General features: G+C 35.3%; 1 protein-coding gene across 4 annotated transcripts in view; it reads left to right on the top strand.

Annotated features, from left to right (window-relative positions):
* DMXL2 (Dmx like 2) overlaps nt 1–21,808 on the top strand; it is a 157,319-nt gene that overhangs the window by 12,787 nt on the left and 122,724 nt on the right. For all 4 annotated transcript variants that reach the window (XM_072738518.1, XM_072738517.1, XM_072738521.1 and 1 more), the window contains exon 2: nt 20,182–20,307. In XM_072738518.1, the coding sequence (XP_072594619.1) occupies nt 20,182–20,307 (126 nt within the window). The remainder of the gene's footprint in view (nt 1–20,181; nt 20,308–21,808) is intronic.

The following is a 21,808-nucleotide window of genomic DNA, read 5'->3' as shown; positions in this document are numbered from 1 at the left end:
CTCACCTTCTGTAGGCTGTTAATGTGGTGGATTACATTGACTTTTGTAAATTGAATTAGGTTTGTATTACTGGTATATTATCTGTTTTATGTCTGATTAAACTCAATTTGCTAATATTTTATTGAGGTCTTTTGCATCTGTGTTCATTAAGGATGTTGATCTATAGTTTTCTTTTTTAAAATATGTTTATTTGAGAGAGAGAGAGAGAGAAAGAGAGAGTGTGCAGGAGGCAGAGAGAGGGAGAAACAGATCCTTGCTAAGCAGGGAGCCTGATGTGGGGCTTGATCCCAAGAACCTGGGATTATGATCTGAGCTGAAGGCAAATGCTCAACCGGCTGAGTCATGCAGGGGCCCCTGTAGGTTTTCTGTTTTTTTTTTTTCCTTCCTTGTATTGTTTTTGTTTGGTTTTGGTATCATTGTAATGCTGGTTTCATAAAGTGAGTTTAGAGATACTCCTTTTCTATTTTCTGTTGGGTTATATAGAGTTCATGTCATTTATTCTTTAAATGTTAGTAGAATTTGCCAGTGAAACCATTTGGGCTTGAAGTTTTCTTTTTCAGAAGGGTTTAAACCACATATTTGATTTCCTTAATAGTTAAAGGACACTTCAGATAATGTATTTCATCTTGGGTATGTTTTTGTAGTTTCTGGTTTTGGAGGAATTAGTCTTTTTCATCCATTTCTTTGTCATATTTATGTGTGTAGAATTGCATATAGTGTTTTAGTATTATCTCTTTAATGTCTGCAAAATTAGCACTTGTAGTCTCTCTTTTATTCCTCATTGTGATAATGTTTCTTCCCTTTTCTCTTTGTCTTCTAGAGATTTAAACATTTTACTGTTCTTTTTCAAATAACCAGATTTTGATTTTGTTCACATTTTCTATTATTTTCCTGTTGTCAGTTTCATTGATTTCTTTTCTTTATTATTTCCTGCCTTCTGCATGCTTTGAATTTGTTTTGCTTTCCTCCACTAATTGATTAGGATGGAAGCTTAGATTACTGGTTTGAGAGTGTTCACCTGTATTTCTTTGAACATTTTTATCTTTGCCATTTTAATGTTTTGTCTGATAATCTCAACATATGGGTCTGTTGATTGATTTTTCCCTTGTGAGTTGAGTTGGTTTTTTTGGGTTTTTTGGTTTGTTTGTTTTTTTGAGAGAGAGTGAACAAGTGCCTGAGCGTGGGGCAAGGAGGGGTAGAGGGAGATGGAGACTCAAGCAGGCAACACGTCCAGTGTGTGGAGCCTGATATGGGGCTCAATTTCATGATCCTGAGATCATGACCTGAGCTGAAATGAAGAGTTGGATGCTTAACCAACTGAGGCACCTGGGTGCCTGAGATTTTCTTAGTTCTTTGTATCACTGAATAATTTTGAATTGTAACCTGGACTTTTAAAAACATTGTGTTATGAAACTCTGTAAATCCTTACAGAGGATAACTCCCTTACTCTCTGTAAAGAGAACATTGATATTTAGCAGGCAGTCTAACTTCTTTCAGGCTGAAAGTTCTGGCCAGCCTTCTATGGGATGTCATTTCAATGTCAGTTCCATTTTTAAAACCTTTGCAGTGCTAGTTAGATATATCCTGTGTATGTTCCACCTAGTGGCCAGTAAAGCATCTGGTCAGTGGCCTCTCCTGGAGTTCAGTTCTTCAGGTTTTTGCTCTTTTGTTTAAGGTATGATCTATACATGTGCTGCTTGGGAATGAGCCCAGGAGTCTATAAACAAAGTTTATAGGATTGTTTTCCTGAGTTTTTCTCTTTTCTGTGATTTCTCTGGTACTTTCTGGTTTCTGGGGCTCCCCTTTGTGGTTCTCTGGCTGCAAAGTTAAGACTTCAGTTACTCTGCAGTATACTTCTTGGGAATGTATCTGTATTCAGTACCAAGTAGCAGTAGGATAGCACAAGATGAAAAGCGATGGGAGTTTACCCCATTCTCTTAGAATAATAACTCCTCACATGGAGCTGTGGGACTGCTTGGTGGCTGGGATATGAGAAAATGGAGAAAGAAAAAAAAAGGATAAATAGGAAATTCTCCATCCCTCTCTGAAAACTAAGTCTTTCTTCCCACTCTTCAGCCAAGAGTAAATGGCTTCTTTTGGAGCTCTCTTTTCGCTTCTTGTTTACATCCTAACTTTAGTTAAACTGTGCTGGCACAGAAAAAAAAAATTCTGATTTTTTTTTCCTAGTTTACCTGCTATCATTTACTTTTCAGAGTCCTCAAATGGCAGTTTCTTACATTCTGTTCATGTTTTATGGATGCATTCAGTGGGAGAGACATAATTTATTGCAGTTCTTACTTTGAACTGGGACTATGATACCATTTTTCATACTAATAAAAAATATCAAGGACCTAGCAATAAGTCCAATGATGTATGTAGAAGACTTCTGTGGGCAAGATTAATAAAACCTTAATTCTGTATTTATGGACTGGAAGATTCATTACTGTAAATATGTCAATTCTTTCCAAGTATATTTTTAGCTTTGATGTATTGCCAGTCAAAATATTAAGAGGATTCTGTGAAATTTGAAAGAATAATGCTAAATTTTATGGAAATAGTTGGAGCCAGGAATAGATAAGGCAATCTTAGGGAACAATAAAATAAGAGGACCACTTTGAGTTGCTCAAGACTTAAAAGTCATGACCATTAAGATAGTGTAGTGGTGGCCTAAGAACAAATACATGAAAGTAATAAAACAGAGCACAAGATACAGACTTGCACATTTTTTGATGTTTGATTTATGTCAAGGATGACAAGGTAGAGTAGTACAGAATAGTTGATCTTTTGGATTAGTGGTGCTGGGACATATATATAGCAAAGAAGCATAAATCGGTCACCCCATATACAAAAAGGAACTCCAGGTAGATTATAGGTGCTGAAGTGAAATATAGAAAAATAAAGATTTTAGAAGGCAATATAGAAAATTTATTGGTGTTGTGTCGTATTATACAACTATATTTTGGATATTAACACCTTGTTAGATATATCGTTTGCAAATATTTTCTCCCATTTAGCAGGTTGTCTTTTTGCTTTGTTGATGGTTTCCTTTGCTGTGCAAAAGCTTTTTATTTTGATGTGGTCCCAATAGTTTATTTTTGCTTTTGTTTCTCTTGCCTCAGGACACACACCTAAAAAAATGTTACTAAGGCCATTTTCAAAGAAATTACTGCTTATGTTCTTTTCTAGGCATTTAATGGTTTCAGGTCTCATTTTGGTCTTTAATCTGTTTTTTTAAAGATTTAATTATTTATTAGAGAGAGAGCAAGAGAGAGCATGAGTTGGGGGGGGGGGAAGGGCAGAAGATGAGGGAGAAGATGAGGGAGAAGATGAGGGAGAAGTAGACTCCCCACTGAGAAGAGAGGCTGATGTCAGGTTCAGTCCCCTGGGATCATGACCTCTGAGTTTAAGGCAGATGCTAAAGTGACTGAGGCACCCAGGTCTTTAATCTCTTTTGAGTTGTTTGTGTGGTACAAGAAACTGGTCCAGTTTCATTCTTTATTTTTCCTTTTTCTTTTTTTAAAGATTTTATTTATTTTTTCGAGAGAGACAGAAACACAGGCAGAGAGAGAAGCAGGCTCCATGTAGGGAGCCCGACGTGGGACTCGATCCCAGGATCCCAGGATCACGCCCTGGGCTGAAGGCAGACAGACGCTCAATTGCTGACCCACCCAGGCATCCCTATTTTTTTCTTTTTAATAAAGATTTATTTATTTGACAGAGTTCTGGGGTGGGGAGGGGCAAAGGAAAAGGGAGAGTCTTTTAGGCAGACTCCATGTTGAGCGCAGAGCCTGATGCAGGGCTGGATCCCACTACCCTGAGACGAAACCAAGAGTCAGATGGTTCACTGACTGTGCCACCTAGGCGCTCCCAATTCATTCTTTGCACATAGCTGTCCTGTTTTCTCAACACCATTTGTTGAAGACACTGTTTTCCCCATTGTATATTCTTGCCTCCTTTGTCATAGATTACTTGGCCATATAAGCATAGGCTTATTTCTGGGCTCCCTATTCTGTTTCACTGATCTATGTGTCTGTTTTTGTGTCAGTACCATATTGTTTTGATTACTACAGCTTTGTAATATATCTTGAAATCTGGGATTCTGATACCTCCAGCTTTCTTCTTTTTCAGGATTGCTTTGGCTTTTCTGGGTTTTTTGTGTTCCATACAGGTTTTAGGATTATTTGTTCTAGTTCTGTGAAAAATGTTGTTGGTATTTTGATAGGGAGTGCATTGAATCTGTAGATTGCTTTGGGTGGTATGGACATTTTAACAATATTAATTATTCCAATCCATTAGCATGGAGAATCTTTCTACTTTTTTGTCCAATTTCTTTCAACAGTGTTTATAGTTTTCAGAGTACAGGTCTTTCACCTTATGTAAGTTTATTCCTAGATATTTTATTGTTTTTGGTACAATTGTAAATGGGATGGGATTGTTTTCTTAATTTCTCTTTCTACTACTTTGATATTAGTGTAGAGAAACAGAATTGACTTTGGGTTATTAATTTTGTATTATATTACTTTACTGACTTTACTATTTCTAGTAGTTTTTTGGGGGAGTCTTTAGGGTTTGTTATGTAAGGACTCCTGTCATCTGCAGATAGTGACAGTTTAACTTCTTCCTCACCAATATGGATACCTTTATTTATTTTTCTTGTCTTATTGCTGTGGCTATAGCTTCCATACTGGTTGGATAAAAGTGGCAAGAGTAGTCACCCTAGTCTTGTTCCTGATCTTATAGGAAAAGCTCTCAGTTTTTTTTTTTATCATTGAGTATAATGTTATCTGTGGGTTTTTCATATATATACTCAACGCTGAAGAAAATCTGATTAACAAATGGGCAGAGGACCTGAATGGACATTTTTGCAGAGAAAACATACAGATGGCCAACAAACACATGAAAAATGATCAGCACCACTAATCAGAGAAACACAAATCCAGACTACAGTGAGGTATCATCTTATACCTGTCAGAATATCTAAAATAAAAAAGACAGAAATAACAAGTGTTGGCAAGGATGTAGAGAAAAAGGAACCCTCATGCATTGTTGGTAGGAATGTAAATTGGTACTGCCATTATGGAAAACAGTATGGAGGTTCCTCAAAAAGTTAAAATTACCATATGGTCTAGTAATTCTGCCACTGGGTATTTACCCAAAGAAAATGAAAACACTAATTTGGGAAGATACATGGACTTAAATGTTTACTGAAGCATTATTTAGAATTGCCAAGATATGGAAGCAACCCAAGTGTCCATTAATAGATGAATGGATAAAGAAGATGTGAGGTATCCACAGTGGAGTATTACTCAGCCATAAAAAAGAATGAGATCTTGCCATTTGTGACAACATGTATGGACTTACAGGGTGTTATGCTAAGTGAAATAAGTCAGAGAAAGTCAAATACTGTATGATTTATATGTGAAATCTAAAAAACAAATGAATAAACAAATAAAAGCAGAATCAGATGAATAAATACAGAGAACAAACTGATGGTTGTCAACGGGGTGGACGGAGATGGGCAAAATGTGTGAAGGGGAGTGGGAGATACAGGCTTCCAGTTACAGAATGAGTAAGTCATAGGAATAAAAGGTATGTCATAAGGGAATGCAGTTACTTGTATTGTGATTGCATTGTATGGTGACAGATCATAGTTATCTTGTGATGAGCATAGCATAACAGAATTGTTGAATCATATGTTATATACCTGAAACTAATGTTGTGTGTGAATTATAGTGAAATTAAAAATAAATAAATAAAAAAGGTTTATTCATGACTTTAAGGTTGCAAAAAATTTCTTAAAATGCTAAATATAGGGCAGTCTGGGTAGCTCAGCAGTTTAGCGCCACCTTCAGTCCAGGGTGTGATCCTGGAGACCTGGGATCGAGTGCCACGTTGGGCTCCCTGCATGGAGCCTGCTTCTCCCTCTGCCTGTGTCTCTGCCTCTCTCTCTCTCTCTGTGTGTCTCTCATGAATAAGTTTTTTAAAAAGCTAAATATACCACAGTTACAGATAAATAAATGTATCTTGGGTGATGGGAGCCAGGTTTCCCATTATTGAAGAGGGAATTACAAATTTGGAAAGTAGGAAGACTAGAAGGAATCCTGTGTTAGAAATAATCAGATTGGGGCATTAGTGTGTATGTGTGTGTGTGTGTGTGTGTATGTGTGTATACACGCATGTATATGTTATGTGTTTGTAGTATAATATGCATATGTGTGTATATTATATATATATTTAGAGAGCAAGAGAGCAGTGATGTATCAGTATAGAGATAGATAGATAATAGTAGGGATGTATGTGTGTCCTGGGGTGTAATTGCTCTTAAGCCTTTCAGTGGAGAGTTAAAAGTGTATGTGAGTGTCTACATACAGACATGCACATATGTGCCCATCTATTTCCTAGTCTCTTGGCTGAGAGGCCCTAGAAGCAGTGATACCCCAGTAGCAGTAGGCACAATTGGCATCAAGATGTTGGTTTCTAACTACCATTTTCTACTAAAAGGAAACAACATTCCTGGAGAAGTAGCAGACTCTAGGCTGAGGCAGGGAAATCACAAAATGAGCCCAGAATGTTTTATGCCAGAAAGTAAGGAATTGTTCAGAGGAGATGTGACCACGTGAAAAGAACATGGGAGCTAGCTTGAAGAGTTATTAGCCAAATCTGGGACAATTTGAGCATATAAATAAGTGATAGTAATGGATTATAACCCTTTGAATGAGATAGGAATCTATGACTCTTACTAATATAAATAAGTACAGAAATAAAACTCTTCCTTACAGAGGAAAGCCAACTAATAAATAATGAAATGTGAGAATTAGATAATTGCCATTTGGCAGCCATCATAGTAGTAACTAATCAGGTAAGAATTGTCCAGTAAATAATAAAACTAGCGGGTAAAAGTTTGATAACTAACAAGATATTTATATAGTCTCAAAATATCTTTCCACAAGATACTTATTAATTATGAAGGAAAAAAATTATGAAGGAAAAAATAATTTAACAGAGGAGAAACGCTGCAGATACCACCTTTATCAACCAAAGTTAATATCACCAGAAATGTGGTAAATTGACAGTTGTGCCTCTTGATGAAATGCAGTAAGAACATGCCACATTTCTGTGATATTCCTGCTCAAAATGTATAACCTGAATATAATCATGAGGAAACAAAAGACAAACCCAGCTTTTGAGACATTCTTCTACAAAATCTTTTCTAGAAAACTTTGAATTTATTTGGCCTAGATCCATCAAAGGAATCACTACCTGTGGCAGCTGTAGCCTTATGAAATGTATTTATAGGACTTGAAAATAAAATAATAATAGGACTAAGTAAAATAATAGGACTTGAAAGTCAAAATTACTCTTTGATCCATGGACTGCAGAATGGATGTTGAGTGAGCAGGCATGAAAATAACACTAATCTCATTGTATGTCTGTATCAGAGCTCTTGGATGACCAGGTGCTTTGACAATGAGCAATAATATGTTGAAAGGAATCTTTGTTTCTGAGCAGTAAGATTGAACAGTGGGCTTAAAATACTGAGTGAACCATGTTGTAAACAGATGTGCTATCATCTACACTGTGTTGTTCCACTGACGGAGCACAGGCAGAGTAGACTGAGCATCATTTTTAAGGGCTCTAGGATTTTCAGAATGGTAAGTGAGAAATGGCTTCAACTTAAGTCACCAGCTCCATTAGCCCCTAATGAGAGTCAGTCTGTCCTTTGAAGCCTTGAAGCCAGACATTGACTTCTCTCTAGCTATAAAAGTCCTGAACAGCATCTTCCAACATAAGGCTGTTTTGTCTACTTTGAAAATCTCTTGTTTAGTGTAGTCATCTTCATTAATTGTTATAGTTAGATCTTCTGGATAATATGCTGCTGTTTCTACAAGAGCATGAGCTGCTTCACCTTGCACTCTTATGTCGTGGAGATGACTTCTTTCCTTAAACTTCATGATTCAACTTTGCTAGCCCCACACTTACCTTCTGCAGCTTCCTCACCTCCCTTAGCCTTCAGAGAATTAGAGTTAGGGCTTTACCTTGGTTTAGGTTTTGGCTCAAGGGAATGTTTTGGCTTCTTTGACCTTCTATCCAGATTGCTAAAACTTTCTCCATATCATTAATAAGACTGTTTCACTTCATTATCATTCATGTGTTCGTTAGAGTAGCACTTACAGTTTCCTTCAAGAACTTTTCCTTTGCATTTACAACTTGACTAGCTGTTTGACCCAAGAGGCCTGTCTTTTGGCCTGTCCTTAGCTCTACACATGTCTTCCTTACTAAGCTTAATTGTTTCCAGCTTTTAATCTAAAGTGAGTGATGTGTAACTCTTTCTCTCATTTGAACACTTAGAGGTCATCAAAGGGTTATTCATTGGCCTAATTTTAATATTGTGTCTCGGGGAATAGGAAGGCCCGAGGAGAGGGGGAGATTTGGGGGAATGGCTGCTCAATGTCTGCAATCAGAACCTGTACAACTGTTATTAAATTTGCTGTCTTATATGGGCATGGTTTATGGTACCCCAAAAAATCACAATGATATTAAAGATTGTTGATCACAGATTGCCATACCAAATATAATAATAAGAAAAGGTTTGAAATATTGTGAGAATTGCCAAATGTGACACAGAAATAAAGTGGCACATGTTCTTGGAAATATGGTACCAGTAGACTTACTTGATGCAGGGTTGCCACAAACCTTCAATTTGAAAAAACATAGTTTCTCTGAAGTACAACAAAGCAAAGCACAATAAAAGGAGGTATGTCTGACCTATGGTAGATCCCAAGGAATCATAGATGACTGCTTTGGTAACTGTATCTTTTATACATCCTGTTAGGCTAGCTTTCCAACCTAGGGTCCTCATTATGTTCTCTACTTTAATTCCCTAATGTAATCATAGCTGATTCCATTTTTTTTTTTTTTTGAAGCCCTGCTCTGCCTATTCCCAATCTTTGTATCAGTTTTAGTTCTAGTCAAGTCAGGGGACAGATGAACTGAAGTAAAAGCGAGATTTATTTCAATGAACCATCAAGGAGGGGCAGTTGGGTTTCAGGGCGATTGGGTAGAATCAAGACTGCCTTCTCTTAGGGATTTTATGTACTTGTATTTTCATGAATTCTTTGTTTTTGGATATCTGATCCATTCATTTCTTAAACTCATGGTTTCAGTTTCAGATCGCTGATTTATCCCTGAACATTTATGACTTTTCAGCTTAACTTTTTCTGCTAACCCTGGGTCTTTGATTTAGATTCTTCAGAGTAGACTTTGCTTGGCATAGACCGTCTCTGTCAGCTGGCTGATAGCCACTGACCATCCTCACATCCTGTCAGTAGTAAGGGAAGGAGTTACAGCATACAGACCATTTAGCTGTGTCTCTGTGCAGAATAATGCACACTAGATTATTTGATATTTTTAGCAGGACTTTTTTTTTAGATTTATTTATTTATTCATGAGAGATATAGAGTGAGAGAGGCAGAGACACAGGCAGAGGGAGAAGCAGGCTCCATGCAGGGAGCCCGATGTGGGACTCCATCCTGGATCCAGGGTCACGCCCTGAGCCAAAGGCAGACGCTCAGCCACTGGGCCAGCAGGTATCCCTTATCTCAGGACTTTTTGAAGCAAATTTGTGCACACAACTGAAAAAGGGATCTCAGAAGCAATCTAGTTACAGTCTTTCATTTTACTAATGAAGGAAATATCTATAGAGATTGTTATAGTCAGTATTAGCATCTCTAGATTCTCAGGGATATATTCTTTCCATCAAATTGACAGAATTGAGAGTAACAATGTAATAGTTTAATCATTTGGGAAATATTTTTTGGAACACCGTCAGGACCATCTCCCTCAAAATATCAGTATTTAGGTTAAATGAGTATCTTGAAATTTCCATTAGTTACAAAATAAGTGGAAATTGTCAAATATTACATATTAATTTTGGTATATATTAATGTTCTATTAACTTTAAAATTCTTTAATAAAATGTGTTAACAAATTAACAAAATGCTGAGTCACTTATTTTCTGTATTTCTCATAATTCAGTGTCAAGAAATTATTCTATTTCTTTAAAAGTACCCATTTAAAAAAGTAATCTTTTACTTCATTATTCTTTATGAATTAAATTGTTGTGTATCCCAAGCTTTAGAGAACAAATCTGAAGCTGAAAGGTGGTTCTGGGTTTCTATACATGGTGGCCAGCCCATGGGACTTATTTTTATCAATACTGCTGTGATTCCTTTAGAAATTTTTGGTAAGTAATACTTTGAATGGTTTATTCTTAGCACTGAAAGATTTAGAAGAGATGATTTTTGATTTCTGCTTCCAGACCTACTTTTTGTGAAAATGCATGTAAGCTGGAGATAGAGCTGATTTTGTAATAGCTTATTAAAGCAAACTAATTAATTATTGCATATTTCTCTTTATAAGGTGTCATTTGCTTTTCAGATATTACCTACTAGCATCAGTAAATTAAAAAAAAAAACCCATATATTTGTTCTTTGTTCACAGTGATAGAAATAGGCTTAGGTTGTGCTGCAGGTGTCTTTCTCTCTAGTGTAGTATTTAGAAGTTTGTTATAGCTCCATCTATTTTGTCAGTAAATTATCAAAATTGGCTACTTTCTAACTAATATTTAAGATTTTTTAAAATACGAAGTTTTAATTAAAGTTTTACTTTCAGATCTGTCATTTCTTTGGGGTTGTTAGGAAGAAATTAAAACAAGAATTATTTTGTTTCTTACCATTTAATCACAAGTACTTGTAATATTTCTTTTTTCCCCCACTCATTTCTTAAATTTTATTCTATTTTTTTCAGCCATAGATTTTTGTTTTTATATATTATTAAGTTTTGTATTTCATTCAGCTTGCAGCTTGGGTTTTTTTCTACTGTAAGTAGTCTGTTAATTTTGCATTTCCTGATGTGAGTTGTTTCTAAAGAAACAATCCCCTTTGGTTACCATGCATGTAATTAACTTCACCTGTCTCTTGACCTAGGGTGATTTTTTTGCTCTAAGCTTTTCGCATACTGTTTAGTTTCTCATTTATTTATTCTGTTCATTCAGCATTTTTTTTTCCTCATTCAGCATTCTTGAGTGGACTTTAGGCTGTTAGGATGATTGAATCATATTAGTAAAGTCTATTCTAAGTCATGTGGCAAGAAGAACCGTTTGTTTAAATACTGTCTTCTCCTCCTTTTCTAACTGTAGTATGGGCTTCTGCCTCACTGGCAGAAGGCTTATCTCTTTCCGGGGGATGGTGTGGGGGGCAGTCGTTGATGACGGTTAAGGCTTTGATTTTAGGTATAGACGCTTGGAAGGACAAAGGAGGCTGAATATATTACTGATAAATACTGTTATTTTGTGGACTTAAAATTCATTTTGAGAAATCTCAATAAGTTTGTATTTTTTTTGTATGTAAACATATAAAGTAATCCATTAATTGGGCTTTTAAAATAGTCCATGGCCTATTGTGATCTATTTATAAAACTTTTCAAATTGGAATTGTGTACTATATAAATATATGATTTCAATGAAAAATATATGATTTCAAAAAAATAATGAAATAATAATGCTTAATATATTTTTAATTCAGGCATTTGGTCTTTTTTTTTTTTAACTTATTAGCTACATATGACAAAGGGTGAGTTTCCTTAATCTATAAACTGCTGTTATAAATAATTCAAAACAACAGTACCAAAGACTCAGTTAAAAAAATGGACCAGTAGCCTCAGGAAGTTAAAAATAGAGCTATCCTATGACCCAGCAGTTGCACTACTAGGTATTTACCCCAAAGATACAAATGTAGTGATCTGAAGGGGCACCTGCACCCCAGTGTGTATAGCAGCAATGTCCACAATGGCCAAACTGTGAAAAGATCCCAGGTGGCCATTACGGATGAATGGATAAAGAAGATGGTGTGTGTGTGTGTGTACACAGTGCAGTATTAGCCATCAAAAAAGGATTAAATCTTCCCATTTACATCAACGTGGGTGGAACTAGAGGCTGTTATTTGCTAAGCAAAATAAGTCAACCAGAGAAAGACAATTATATTGTTTTACTCATATGAAACATAAGAAACAGTGCAGAGGATCATAGGGGAAGGGAGGGAAAACTGAATGGGAAGAAATCAGAGAGGGAGGCAAACCATGAGAGACTCTTAATTATGGGAAATAAACAGGGTTCCTGGAGGGGAGGTGGGGGTGGGGTACCTGGGTGATGAGCATTAAGGAGGGCATGTGATGTAATGAGCACTGGGTGTTATATACAACTGATAAGTTAGTGAACTCTATATCTGAAACTAATGATGTACTATGTGTTGGCTAATTGAATTTAAATTAAAAAACCAGACAATAACAAGAATAGTTTTCAGAGAACGGAATATAAGTGGTCAATAAATGAATAAAATAAATAAATGGAAAGGTGCTCAATTTTCCTCCCAATAAGAATACAAATTAAAACAACAGGATGACACCAGGTTTTGTTAGAATGGAAAGATAAAAACGTTTGATAATTATCTATTAGGAAGTGGAGAAAAAGGTACTTTTTACATATGGGGAATAAAATCTTTGGAGGGCAATTTCCAGTAGTTACTGATATTAGTCACTCACCCAGCAAACTATGTCTTAGAATTTATCCTTTGGGTATACTTGCACACATAAGTGTATATCATAAATACATAGCTGTTCACTGAAGAACATTTTATGATAGTGAAAGAGTGCAAACTAATTATGACAAAGCTACGAAATTGAAGATTTTGCAGCTATTAAGAAGAATGAGACAATTCTTTCTATGCTATTAAGGAAAGTTCTCCAAGATAAATTGTTAATTAAGTGGAAAACTGGTTGCAGAATTGTGTATTGCATAATCCATTTATGTAATAAAATGTTTACACATAGATACACTTATATATACCCTAACATTTCATAGGTAACTGAAATGATTGCTTCTTGGGAATGAGGAGGAGTGGCCAAGGGTAAGGTGAACTAATTTCCCTATTTAGTTTTTAAATTAGTTGCTTTTTCTATGAAAAAAATCTTAGTGAAAATATTAAAATTAAACATTTAAGATGGTTATTTAACTTGCAGGTGGATTTTGTGGATAAGTGATACATGAAAATTCTAGCTTAAGAAAGGACCCATTCAAAAATCTATTTGTTTTAGAAGTTTAATTTTTTTTAAAGATTTGATTTATTCATGAGAGACACAAAGAGAGGCAGAGACCTAGGCAGAGGGAGAATCAGGCTCCCCAAAGGGAGTGCAATGCGGACTCGATTCCAGGATGCCGGGATCACAACCTGAGCCAAAGGCAGTCACTCAACCACTGAACCACCCAGGCATCGCAAAGTTAATTTTTTCAGAGTAATCTTTAAACCCGATAGGGGGCTCGAACTCATGACCCCAAGATCAAGAGTCAAATGTTCCAGTGACTGAGCCAGTCAGGCACCCCTACAAGTTAATTTTTAGTTCTGAGGAGTATAGCAGTTAGGTATTTAATTACATAACTAAAATGAAAAGGGAAAGAATGTTTTCTTGGGAAATTTTTGTTAATCTGTGCTTCATTTTCTTGATTGTAAGATTTTTCATAGGTCAAGACTGGCCTCTTAAGATGTTTTCTGTAGATAACTCGGTATAACCAAGTGACTCTCAATGCCAGACAACCCTGTCTTTTCTTTAGCTTTTTGTTTTAGAGCAAAGATCACAGCAGCATTGAAGAATTTAAATGAATTTGTGAAATTACCCAACCAAAGAGAAGAACAAAAATTTGAGCAATAGAAAACAAAGTGAAAGAAGGTGTCATGGGGCTCAGTAAATAAGTCTTAAAAAAAATATGTGTGTGTGTGTGTGTATGTGTGTGTATGTGTGTGTGTATATATATATATATATATAATCTTTAAAAAAAAAAAAGATGGTCATTAGTGAAGTAGATAAAACAGTATAAAGAGACCTGAATTTGCCTCCCAGCCTCGTATTTACCTTGCTACTTAAGAATTTGATTAAATCCTGTCAACTTCCCTTTCCACATATTAAAGTGGAAATGATAGCTAACTTCTGGGATTGCTGCAGTCTTGAAAAAGAGACTAGGAATGTAGAATGCATAGTATAGTATCTGTTACCCAGTAGGCTTTCAATAAATGGTACCTCTTAAAATGCTTGTAATTATTTTTTTAGCTCTTAATAACACATGCCCTCATTTGTAGAAGGTTAATGTATTTACATGAGTCAAAATTCACTATCAGGGAGAGGTGGGAATTTAACAGTGACACTTGGTATTCTTGGTAAGATCACAATACCTTGTTAAATTAGATAAACCTCTCAGCATGCTTAATACCTCTTAATTCACCAGTGCTTTTCTTCTTTTAAATTTAGGTACATGTCAGCAGTTGTCAATGACTTCTAACTTTGACCCTGTAACCACCAGAATATTAAAGCATCCAAGTATTCCATAGAAAATGCCAGTGTAATTTATCTATTTGTATTTTATATTCACATAGGAAAATTTATGTTTGTGTAGGATTTTTTAAAAAGTATTTCTTTACACTTTAAGACTTAAAGGAAATCTAAAAAATTAGAACAGTTTGTGGGATATGAGTATTAGTTTACTTTTCTTAAAATAATGTTAAGGCAATCATATATAAAACCTAAGTTAGGACAATGATTGTGTTATGTCTATTCAGATACACTTAATCACAATGACATTAAACCCTCTAGGGAAGGCAGCATTACTTTATTATGATAATGATAGTATGTTAATTCAGAGTACTGTATGACTTTAGAAGATATTTCATTTAAAAAAAGATACTTAATTTTTTTCTTTAAGTGAAATTTTGGTAAGGAAAAAAAGAGCAGGACTTTGCTTTTCACCCTCAACTAATTGACAAGGCTCTTCTAATGAAATTTTGGGTGTCACAGCTAAAAACAGAAAAGAATCTTGGTAATAAGAAATACTCAAATTTTTGGCTTCTGTAGAATTACTGTGAGATAATAGGACACACCATGTACTGTGTCTAAAGGAGAGGTTCTTTTAGACGAACTAATGAGATCTGTGGATTCAGGAAAACAAGCATGTTCTTATGACTTTCAATGTAATTTCCAGGAATTTGGAGACTTTCTGAGACCATCTATGACTTACATCCATTAGACTTTGGGTTGAAAACTCGGTTTCATTTCTCAAGGCACATACTACTTTTCTCTTTCCTAAAAGGATGGTTTAGTGTCTGAAACTACAGGTTTTTTTTTTTTTAAGTGAAGATTAATTTATTTAAAGCATGTCTTTGACATTAGGGCTTGTACTACAGAATGATCTCTTATTATGACTCACTGTTGTCAGCTTGTTATTCTTTATCATCATAAAGACAGTTCAGTTCTTCCATAAAAGAAATCCTCCCACATGAATGGAAGGAAAGTGTGTTTTTCTAAAATACGTTCTCTTTTCTTAGGCCTTATCTATCTGTTGGGGCCAAACCGTATCCTTGACTTTGAGATAATAAATTTTATAGATCAGTAGTGTTCTTAGTACAGGACACTGGTATGTGGTATTGTGGCACAGGAGTGGTTCTGCCAAGAACCCAAGGGAAGAAGAACCTGGCTAAGGGATTCCATTTGCTGCAGGCTTGCTGCCCCTTTTCCTGCTTTATGGTAATGGTCCCGTGGCTTATCTCCCACACGTGGAGTAGTTTACACTCCGTTAAATCAGTGATACATCATTTACCTAGTACAAAGGAACCCACTCCCCTATTCCCTGGGTTCATTTTAGTATTTGTGTGTAGTCTCAGTGAGTACCCTCTTTTCCTCCTGCACTACAGTTTCTTTCTCTAGTAAGACTGAATTCTGAAAAAGAAGAATGGAAACAGAATTGCTTTTGACCTAAAATTGAGAGAATGGGAATCTCCTGTGTAATTGTAGCTTTTGTATAAACCTTCTTAGCAGTTGGTTTTTTACTGAGTACTTAACTCTATGCTAGGTGCTGTGGTAAATACTTGAGATTACAAAGATGAACGTGGGCCTTCTAGCACTAAGAAGACAGAGTAAAGATGGAGTGATGTAGTGGGAAAGAACAGAAGCTTTATTATAAGCAAATGAATCCTTACCCTACGACCTTGAACAAACTACTTACCCTTTCTGGGCTTCAGTTTCTACATCTTTATAAGGTGGCCTGTGAATATACAGTGTTCATAAAGACCTAGCAGATGGCCTTACTATAGTAAGTTTTCAGTAAATAGTGAATTATTAAGGAGGGCTTTGATAGATTCCCTTCTGGTAGATCTTCTAAATCCATGATACTGTTAGGCTTGAAATCAGCCCAAATCTTTCTTTCCTTGTGTAGCTACTATTGTAAATTTGGCCAGATTATTATTAGCAATGACGTATGTCATCTGTCTGAACTCCATGTTCTTTGACCTTGTTTCTAGGTACTGAGACTTCTGGAACCAGAAATTAGGAAGATTTGGATCATTTGTTTGTTATACATATTTATCGAAGGCTGCTTATGCTAGGTGCTAGGAGTACAGAGATAAATAAGACATGGTTGTTTGCTCTGATAGACATTCCAGTATAGTGGGAACCTGACAGATATTAAACACATTTATATAAATAATTAAAATCTCATGAGCCTTCAGTTATAGAATGCATGTGATTCAATCTTGACTGATTATGAGGTTCCCATTTTTCCCTACTTTAGACTCTTTAAAGAGTAATAATAGTCTTCCCCTGTACTTTTGCAGGTTGTTTGCTTGCAGTGGTTTAGGGGCTTCTGTTCTAGCTATGACCATGGATATTGTATAAAATTGTAGGCATTGCCTTATTGTGGATCTAGGAATCCAGTACCACACACATTTGTTCTATTTTTATGGGAATTACTAGTTTGATAAGGAATTCGAGACCATTTTATTTTTATTATTATTTTTATTTTTTAAAAAGATTTTATTTATTTATTCATGAGAGACACACAGAGAGGCTGGCTCCACACAGGGAGCCGATGTGGGACTTGATCCTGGGACTCCAGGGTCACGCCCTGGGTTGAAGGTAGGTGCTCAACTGCTGAGCCACCCAGGAGTCCCATTGAGACCATTATAGACTAGTGGTCTCTAAACTTTTAGTAGCTACATAGTGATTCAGTGTATGGATATTCAGTAATTTATTTAACCTCCCCTACTGATGGACAGTATGATTATCTTCAGTTTTTGCAGTTATAAATAATAAGCCAGTTACTATCCTTCTATGTATGTTTTGGCAGAGTTTCGTAAGCGTGCTTATAGGGTAAAATAAAGATTTGTTTGAGTGAAGGGTATATTGTATTTAAAATTTTGGTAGATATTGTCAAATTCTTTTATCCATGAAGATTGTGATTTAGGAAGTTGGTGGGACTAAGCAAATTGTGTTAAATAGGTTCCTTAGGTGATTTTGATGGAGCCAGGTTTGAGAACTCTTGCAGGATCAGAAAAATGGCAGGATTCCCTACAGTTAAGGAGTATGGTGCATGTCCCTTGGAAAAGATCCAGCAATTATGAATATCTAAGGAAGAGTAAATATCCTTTTTGGTGATTGAGCAGTAAAAGCCTGTCTCTAGTACCAGTTGCTAGGAATGGCCCATCTTTAGAGAAGCAGGTATACTAATATCTGGAATATTTTAGGTATCTTTGACATATAATATAGGGGAAAATAGCCCAAGAATTGTAAGAGCCAGAATTTGAACATCTTCTGCTTACTATGTAATCTCAAAGTAATGAACTTTGTATAAAGAAATTATACCTTTCAGATTTATTGCAAAGATTAAAGGGGGAGTGATATATTTATTGATTACCTTCTGTCTTCTGGTAGTTTGTGGATATCTCTGTCATGGCAGTTTGTCATTTAATTGTGCCTGGTGATTCATTTAATCATCTTCCCACTAGACTCACTGGAACCACATCCTGTGGTTGTGTAGTCCCCGTCTCTGGCACAGGCTTGGAACATCATGCACTGTTTTTTTGTTTTGTTTTGTTTTTCTTAACGAATGATGTGTGCTAAGCACTATGCAAATGGATTTTCTATTTTAATTTTCATAATTATCCTAAGAGGTTAATATTATTTCTTCCATTTTACCACAAGGAAATTCTCAGACAGTTCGAGTAACTTAAGATCATTTAGTATGGCAGAACCCAAATTGAAAACCCTGCACATGTGATTTCAAAGTAAAGTTTATGCTCTTTTCATCACTTTGCTTTGTTGGGCTAATACTATAAAGCACTTTGGAAATTTTGAAATATTGTTCAAAGGTAGGATTATTTTTGTCATTTTTTAAAAAGATTTTATTTATTCATGAGATGCAGAGAGAGAGAGAGAGAGAGAGAGAGAGAGAGAGATGGGGGTGGTGGTGGTGCAGAGACACAGGCAGAGGAAGAAGCAGGCCATGCAGGGAGCCCTATGTGGGACCCGATCCCTGGACTCCAGGATCACACCCTGGGCCAAAAGCAGACGCTCAACCGCTGAGCCAGCCAGGCGTCCCTATTTTTGTCATTTTAATGTGATTTTTTCTATTGAGGTTTAATTGACATATACCATTATGTTACTTTCAGAGGTACAACTCTGAAATAGTGACTCAATATTTGTATACATTGCAAAATGATCACCACAGTAAGTTCAGTTATTATCTGTCACCATACATAGTAACAGAATTTTTTCCCTTTTTTTGTGGTGAGGACTAATAATATAATTTTAAAAATCAACAGAGTGATGCAAACATTTCTTTTGCCTGCACTCAATATTCCCTTTCAGGTTAGTTTTTTTGAATGCATGGTATACCAAATCCACCTTGTCTGTAAGAGTATAAGTAGTTACTTCTTCCCATAAGTGATTGTGATTTTTTTCTATATTTCCCTTGCCTAAAATTCTTTGTTTTCCTTTTGGTGAACTTTCTGGTATTTATAAATACATGAGTTTAAGATGGTTTATATTAGTTACAGCGGGATTTTGGCAACGTTAGAAATTTTAGGCATCAGTAGAAGTAGTGTTTGTCTTCCTGCCTGGTCTCTGGCTTCGTTTCCCTCTTTCATTAGCAGCTGTATGTGGACCTTTCCTATCCACATACGGCTGGTCATGTCATCACATGTCAACCCTGGCTGTTGGATGTCTATATTTTGTAGGACAGAACTGTATTGCTTAAAGGTGTAGAGATAGTGGGATATATTATTGTTAAATTATTTTTTTAGTGTATATACACACATGTATATATATGTAGCTTTTAACAGGGCTTTTTCATTTGAGAATTAGATTGTTAGTTTGTTTAGAATACTTATAAGTTGAGTTCCAAAGAAAAAGGAAAAGTATCCTCTAATCTCTGCCCTTTATGTCTTCATAAAATTCACAAAGTTGCAAAACAGGAATAGCACACATCAAGAAGTGTGGCAATAGGAAGAAACATTTGGTTTTACTTATTATAGTTATGTTGAACAAGGGACTTTTCCAGGAACTTAATTTTGTGTTTCATTTTGCAGATTGTATAGTTACACTTATCAACATTTTATATAAACTAGTTTACTTTTAAATTAAGTTAAATTTATTTTAATTAATTTGTGTGTGTGTGTGTGAAACCACTTTGGGTTCATTTCCTCTCTCCCTCATGCCTCATGATGTTGAGGGGAGGGGGCAGGCAGGCTGCTTCATGGATTCACTGATAGGCAGTTGGTGAGTTTGCCTTAGTGCATGTAATTCTGCCTTGAAGGTTCATGCCTACTTCACTAGCTTTTTAAGCCACGTGGATTTGTGTTGGAAAATGCATCTGATTTCTTTCTTGATCTTTCTCAAGCCTGGTTTGAACCCTGGAACACAATTGCAGCCTTCACTGCCTTATTACCCTCAGATGGAGGTTATATTCTTTGGGGGTTTACTAAGATGAGCTTAGTAAAGAAGATTAAACAGGAAGATTTATGATCTGCAGGGATAGAAGTTGTAGTGTTTAAGAATTAGAGGAATTCTTTCTTTGTTAGTACTATTTGTTGAAAGATAATGCATGGGGTGTCATCATCCTGTTTTTCTTTAATGTGACTTTTACTTATTTATTTTTGATGTGACTTTTATTGTCTTATTTGTAAATTGATATCTTCATTTTTTACATTAACTATTTTTGTAAAATGTGTCAAAGTATTGTGGCAGTAAGATCTAAAGTATAATTCACAAGTTTCATATCTTATATACTGTAAAACTTTTCTCTTTTAGGCATATGGATCAGGCTGTGATATTGTTATTTTGGCAAGTGACTTTGAATGTGTGCAGATCATTCCTGGTGCTAAGCATGGAAACATTCAAGTCAGCTGTGTGGAGTGTTCTAACCAACATGGAAGAGTAAGGGATTTAATTACCTTATTAAATGTCATCTTTTAATGTATTCCTATCCTTTTATACAAGGCTTACCTACAGTTTCTTATTAATATGCTTGCTTAGATGGTTATTGGTGGATAAAGTGATAGGATGTCTACAAATTGAAAGGGGCCATTAAGCTGATAATGTGATAATTATTCTACCCATTATACGGTCTTAAAAGATCCTTAGGCCTCAGAATTCTGTGTATACTGATATGCTAGTTGATAGTTCTAGCAACTATTAAGCCAATAGTAAGGAAGTAAACTTTCATCTTCTCTGCATAGCATCCCTTATCTCACCCAAATTATAATAACATCAAATTTTTTTATCAAGTTTAGCTAATTGTTAATGTCTAATATATTCATCATATAGCAGCTGCTTTGTAAAGCTTCTGTTAATTTAATGAAAGTTTGTTGAATGAAGAATTTTAAAGTTTATTCATTTAGACTTTCAAACAGAGGCCTTATTTTTTAGATAGTTTCAAATTGAATTTAAATTTAAAAATGAAGTAATTTACATTTCATTAAATGTACCTCTTCCCCAAAATATACATCAAATGTAATATACATCAAATTTTGGTTATATGTAAAGTAAGTATAGCATATTTGCTATGTACTCTAGCAGTTCAGTAAGGCCAGTACAGTATAGAAGGATTAAATGTCTATACAATATAAAAACGAGACTTTTCATGTAATTAGGGTAATAATTTAAATAGTCTTAATGTTCGAAAACTTTTTCTTTACTGAGAAGTAACAAATTTTATCAAAGATATGTAAAATCGGAATTTTCATGGAGATAAATAGTAATGATACAAACTCATGCCAAATAATACATTTTTATTATACTATTTTTTAGTGTCCCACTCTGTTGCTTGTATCAAGCTTTAGTATTTGTATGAATGTGGCATGATATGACAGTCTAGTGACATAATTGACCTAGTATTGAAACACTGAATTTCCTGGTGTTTTTGATAATTGCTTCTTGCTTTTCTGATTTTTTTCCCTCAGTTTTTTTCCCCTAAATGTTGCTTACTCTTTAGAAAGCACTGACAGTACCAGATTTCTTTCATTAATTTTTCAGTGCTCATCTCCCTAAGCCAAATAGAGTATCTTTAAACCTGTCTAGAATTGTATGATAGTTTTCAGAGATGGGTTTTAATAAATTATTTATGTGCTGGTGACAATCACAATAAAATTATCTGGTAGCAAAGTTTTTTTTCATATGTAAGGCTTCGGTGGTCATAACCATGTTCCGACTTTTTCTTACCTGGTTGAAAATAAACAAGCAAAACTGGTACTTTTGATTTATTGTTTTTATTTCCATCTTCTTTTACTTCCTTTATTCCCAGTCCTTGTGGTGATAACTTTGCATTTATGACCTTATTATGTTAGGTAATTGTAATCATTTATTCATTCACTGACATGTTGAATGTGATCATTCATAACACTTTTTGCCTGAGTGTTTACCTCAGCTGGGCATTGTA

The sequence above is a fragment of the Vulpes vulpes genome, chromosome 15, assembly GCF_048418805.1.
Source record: "Vulpes vulpes isolate BD-2025 chromosome 15, VulVul3, whole genome shotgun sequence".
Taxonomy (NCBI): Eukaryota; Metazoa; Chordata; class Mammalia; order Carnivora; family Canidae; genus Vulpes; species Vulpes vulpes.
Note: the sequence above shows the minus strand (reverse complement) of the source record. Positions and strands in the feature narration are given on the sequence as shown.